Genomic DNA, 6000 nt, shown 5'->3' with positions numbered 1-6000 from the left:
CAAAGATGTATGCTGGGCATGTCCTGGAAATATTCACCCAGCCCAGCCCTGCAGAAACATTTGAACACTTTGTTTTCCAATTCAGATCTGGAATCAGTGTGAGCTGGGCTGCTCTTGTTAAGGCTGGGGGAATTCTTCACCAGGGCATGGGCACAGCTGGCAGGTCCCTGGGAAGCATCGGATAAAAAAGTGTGGCATCTCTTGGCTTACTAGGCAAATAAACTGCAGTTTTCAAAGTAATAATTCGGGATTTAAGTGTTTATATTCAACCTAGCTCTTGTTTCTGACACCCAACTGCATCGCAATTTTGAGTGACTGAACTCAGCTAACACAAAGCTAAAATTTGTGAAAGACATAAACCAATCCTCATCCAACATTTCTGGATCATTAAGTTCTGCATTATACATGGTTGTGTAGATATTTTATAATTTGTTTAGCTAATCATTTTATGTAAAGCAAGCTTTTATGTCTAGAATAGAAGTTTCTCAATTTTTATTTTGAAAAACTTACCCTTTTTATGTATATATTTTGACTTCTATTTGAAACAACAGAAATTGCTTTGTTTTTCAAGAGCTCCTCAAACAGAATAAGTCACACTTCAACATTATTGTTCCAATACTCAATAATGAAATTCCAGTGTAGGAAAACTGTACAAAATGATAGCTAGTAGGAAATTAATTCTTATTTTACTTCCATTTACTGCACTTTCAAAGTTGCAGGTTTCTGTATCCAATCATGCCTGTCAGTGAGAGTGTTACCACTTTTCATCAGTCCCCTACCTGCTACACAGCACTGATACGAAACACATCCTCACCTTCCACTCACTTCTGCTAGTACATCGTGCATTTTGTTTCCAGAGTTCTTTTTCATTCTGATGTCTAGAGTACTGCTGAACATAGGGTAAAAAAAATGAACATGAGGCCATATAAGTGAATTTAGAATGGAAAGATTAAGTGTTCCCCAAAGGGCTACCAGAAAATCATGCTGCACGTCAGAGGAGGAAAGAAGGGGAGCGGTGGGATCATGCTCATAAACGGTAATGAATACAACAGAAATAAACAGAAATAAACCTCCTCAAATGCTTATACAAACATTAAAAAACTAAAAGAACATAGACTTCAATTTTTTTTATCACATTTTCGGTGGGCAGGAAGTAAATGCCTTGGTGGTGGTGTTCTGGTCTTCTGAAATTCAGTTTTGCACAATGTTGTCTGTGTTGGCCTGACTTCTGTACAGGACCTTTTCCTCAGTTTTTCACAGTAAACCCACTTGATAGTGATGCTCCCTGAAATACTCTACTCCAGTAATTCCTGTCAGCTTCCCCTGAAAGCACTTATTGTAGAGTGCTCTAGCCAGTGTTCCACCTCTCGTAGATGCACCACCACACTTCAGCAACACCACGTTATCCAGGGCTGCAAGAAATACAAATTCCCTGTCTGAAACTGCTGCCTTCTCAGAGTCTATTTTATCTTCAGGTGAAAAATAGAGAATTTAAAGGCAGATTGCAAGCAATAACTTATCAATCATCTGTCTTCCCTGTGCCAGGACAAACAGTGTTTACTTTCATCCAGAGTATGTTATTATCTGTAATTATTAACTCTGCCAAGTTCCAAGAAAAATAAATTGGATGCTTTCTATAGAGGCTGAAAGTATACCGTTATCTTAGTTCTTCTAATTCTCAGTTCTTGGACTATTTCACACAAAAAATTGCCCAGTTGTTTTTAGGTGACTTGTTAATTCACCAGATGTCACATTTTCTTGGTTCATGGACATAAAATTCCAGTAAATGTACATGGAAGTTCAAGGAACATAATAAAAAATACTGTATTTTGGAAATAATTTAAAGTTATTTAATAATCACATACCAAATATTATTGATCTACCAAATTTTAATCTGTAGCTTTACAATTTAGTCTTCAAATAGTACAAAAAAATAACAAAATTTTTAAGCATTGAAGTTGGATACCATGTTTAAAAAAATGTTCAAGACAACATACCAGATATGCCTCTTTTTTGATAGCTGGACCTGAAACTTCTTATATTTCATAAGTATTTGTACTGCAAACATCTTTAAAATAGTAATTTTGGCAAAATTTGTCAAGATGATTAAATATGTTTGTACTGATCTGCCTCTGCACTTCCTTGTTTCATCAAAAAGCCTGGCTCAAACATGAGATCTACAATATACTCTTGAGGAGGAAGCAGAAGCCCAGCTATTCCTTGAGGAGAGTCATCCACCAATTCAACTTCATTCCAAGCTCTGTTATACTCGCCACGAACTAAACTACAGCCAATGCCAATTCTGTCTGCTATCACCTGAAAAGGAAAGAAAAAGGAGTTAATCACAGTCAATACATGTAGCTTCTGTAGTATACAGCAAGGCCAAGAGACACTTAAAAAGAAAGCGAATATCAGAAAGGCCAAGAGCTTTCCTGAGGCAGCCTTTGTAAATCCCTAACGTGTTCCAAACTGCAAATCTTTATTATTGGTTCTGCTTAGAAAGTGTAGGCTTTTAAATGTTATTTCTACCATATTCCATGCACAACATAAAAAATATTCATTTTAACTCTTTTCAGACACTGATATATTTGTTTATCAGCCAGTCCTTCGGATGTCAAATGAAGTGCAACATCCACAGTACCCAGCAATGGTTTATATAGTTGGGAACCTTATTTCTGAAAAACATTTTGAAGAACCGTCTATTCAAGCAATGAGGTGCAGGTACATTGCACACATATAGCTAGTATGAAATGTTAAATGTAAAAACTCAACATTTTTATCAGTGTAAGTTTAGGACTGCTGTTTCACTCCAAAGCACACGCCTTGCTTTTCAGCCCTGCAAATGTGGGAAGCAATGCAATGCGAGGCAAGTGTCTGCTAGATGAAACACCTGCCTTTCCTCTGTGCTGTCTCTGACAGACATATAATGGTTTCCAGCTACAAACCTGCTTTCTCAGAATGCATTTGCTGTGAAGGAATGAAATCCTGAAAGATTTGTAACTTGTTACAAATCGACAATGATATCCATTGCTTAGACTGCTGTAGCTTTAAGAGAGATGATCTGTGCCTACCCAGGTTTCTTAGGACAGCAGAGGATAAGGGAACATCAGTGCTGCTTCAGCACAATTCACGTTCTCAAACCTCCATAAAATATGTCAGGAATTTCTCTCCCCACAGACGCCATAAATTTAGGATTGTGCTCTTTTTCCTATGTACCATTTCCTAGGTCTTTCCTGCTTAATGTGTACAGCACATAATGTGCTAGACCCTTGCTTCTCTTTTCCTTTCTATCCAAGGAGAGGAGCCCAGCTACCCAAAAACCAAGGGAAAAAAATGGCACAGATAAGCAGGCTGCACCAGTACCTCTTCACATAGAGACAGAAGAAATCGATCCTCCCAGTCTATGAAACTAGAGCATAAAAGCTGTTATATCCTGTCATAGAATACTGGATAGATATAAAATAAAAATTGTCCCAACAAGTTTACATTTGCAGCATGGAAAAAAAGCAAGCTGCATAATTCAATATTTTACAGTTTGCAGAAAATGTAAAATGTTTTGACTCCAAATCAAATATATTGGCTCTTTGCCATTTATCAAGTATTCTGCTGATATCACTTAAGACAATTTAATGACAACAAGAATGTTTATAGAAAGAAACGATGCTGGCTTTCATTCACAGGGAAATCAGCTTTGCCAGTACAAAAGAACTTAAACGTATACAAAAGATTTTACATTAATATAAATTATATTATGCTGATGCAAGTATACTTTTGTTTATAATGTCCATTTAACATCAGTAATGTTATGTTGTAAAATAAATGCTAATGTACCTTGAAAAGTAAGGCCCTGTGGTAGAATGTCCCTTTTTTGACTTTTCCGATAGGAACAATGTTGCGTTTCAGTTCAAATTCTATTTCACTTATGTGAAGTTCCCAGTTGAAGTCATGTAGTTTGTCTCTTTCAATTGAGCCACCCATCTTGTTTGCAACAAACCTGTTCCAATATATACTGGGATCAATTACCTCTATAATTCCTCTTGTGTTCATCACAAAAATATATCAAAATGAAATATACGCAAGCAGTAAGTAAATGACATATAAGACTTCAACACTTTTGCTACATTTGCTTTATTTTTTTAATTTGTCAGAGACCTAAACCAAAGCCCAACAGCTGCCAGCAGAGATCCTGGAGAGGCCTAGTATAGGCATAAAGTCCTCAGTGGAAATCATCAATAACAGTGTAATTACTGAGGAAGTAGTTCAGAAGCTAGTGTCTGTCTTTACAGGCAACAGATTACGTGAGCTATGTGTCACAATCCCCAGCCCTACCATTTGTTTGAAATAATAATAAAGGCATGAGAATATAGGTCATGATCCCAACATCAGAAAGCAACTATATCCAGAAAGGTTACTTCAACTGCTACATGTGCTTTCTTATATTGAAGCCAGTATTTGGGAGGTGAGGGGTGTGTATTTATCCATTAAAAAGAATGGCTCAGTCAACAAATGAGAAGATCAGAACTCGCAATCTGTGCAAACGTTGCCAAAAGCTTGTCTTTGGGGTGACTGCAGGCACAGGACCGATTCCTGATGGGTAAGTCCCCACCTCCTCTTACACACAACTTCACCTCTTCTATGCACGGCCCCTGTACATAAACACCTTTGCTTCCCACAGTGTCCTCAGCCAAAGGCACAAGTATTACTGAGGGCTCTCCCTCTGACAAGGTGTTGCAAAGCTGACATGGGAGTCACAAGCCACTGCATCAGACAGGGAGTTAAAACTGCATCACCTCCTCTGCAGTAACTGTGAACAGTTTCTGTCCTCACAGTACATGCAAGGCAACCTCAAAGGCCATGTTTCTCAAAACCTGGGGCCTGAGGAGGTGCAGGATGCAATAGCCTGGGCACAGGGAGCTAGCGCTGAGCAGGCTGGACATGGCAGCTTGAAGTTGGGAACTACTGGATGAGCCTGGAGAACTGAGGGGCTCCAAGCAGTCACTTGTGCTGCTTGTGCCTCTAGCCAGGCCTTGGTGAAGACAGCAAAGCTGCTTGAGCCTGTGTGCCCACCATGCTTGTGCAAATGAGGATGTGCTGTGTCTGTCTGAAAGGAGAGAGCCAGCACTGTTGCTGGTTCCCTCGTCTGCTCAGCCCCTGACCTGTGAGCACAGCAGGAACTCCGCTCAGGCTGCCTTCTCCCCTTCCTATGCAACACATGCTGCTCAGGCAGATGCTTAAAATGGAATGTACACATAAAAAATCCCCACAGAAAACCTTCCACTGATATTTCCCATGATTGTTTTGCCGGGTTATATGCCTGCAAGTATTTCACTGGTGTGTTTGAAGAGTGGATTTGAAAGAGCATTTTATGGATTCCACCTCGAGGAAGGCAGCATGATTTATATACAGCTGGATAGTTAAGGACGAATATCTGTCCTGTCATATTTTGCAATTGACAGAAAAATCATTCCTCATACCACATCAGACCACTTCATTAAAAAATGAGAGTTAGTAGAAGAAACAAATTTTGTGAGACTCAGCGGGACCTGATGCCGAGCTCCCCAGATTCAGGAGGTAGCCAGGAAACTGCTGAGGTAGGAAAGGTGAAACCCAGGGGAAGATGAAAGCAGACACACTGCTTGGAGATGACAGTGATTGGTGCCCAGGCTGTGTTGTCAGTGTAACTAATGCATGACACATTGATAACGACAGTCTGCCGAGGCACTGTTGCAATATTCTGGCACTATTAAATCATCAGGATGTTAACTACAGTAGCACCCAAAAGCAACACTAGAAAAATGTCTTGTGGTTTGGGCTCTATAGGAAGACAAAATATGAGAGAGTTTCTGTCCCAAGGGGCTTCCAAACCAACTAGGCAAGGGAGACCGTAAGAGAAAGAACAGACCTGATACATATAAGTTGCAATAATCTCGGTACTAGGTTGGAGTTTAGCTTGTGCATTTAGGCTTTGCAGGACCTGGGTCTCCCTTGTTCCTTGAAAGA

At 39.6% G+C, this 6000-nt stretch overlaps 1 protein-coding gene across 6 annotated transcripts in view; it reads right to left on the bottom strand.

Annotated features, from left to right (window-relative positions):
• Positions 1-1827: 1827 nt before the first annotated feature.
• The window catches only part of ARMC3 (armadillo repeat containing 3), a 59227-nt gene continuing 55054 nt past the window's right edge, over positions 1828-6000 (bottom strand). For all 6 annotated transcript variants that reach the window (XM_071805223.1, XM_065831501.2, XM_071805227.1 and 3 more), the window contains 2 exons: positions 3832-3994; positions 1828-2316 (listed from right to left, as the gene is read on the bottom strand). In XM_071805223.1, the coding sequence (XP_071661324.1) occupies positions 2107-2316; positions 3832-3994 (373 nt within the window). In that variant the 3' untranslated portion in view covers positions 1828-2106. The remainder of the gene's footprint in view (positions 2317-3831; positions 3995-6000) is intronic.

The sequence above is a fragment of the Patagioenas fasciata genome, chromosome 2, assembly GCF_037038585.1.
Source record: "Patagioenas fasciata isolate bPatFas1 chromosome 2, bPatFas1.hap1, whole genome shotgun sequence".
NCBI lineage: Eukaryota > Metazoa > Chordata > Aves > Columbiformes > Columbidae > Patagioenas > Patagioenas fasciata.
This window is presented reverse-complemented; position numbering and strand designations above follow the sequence as displayed.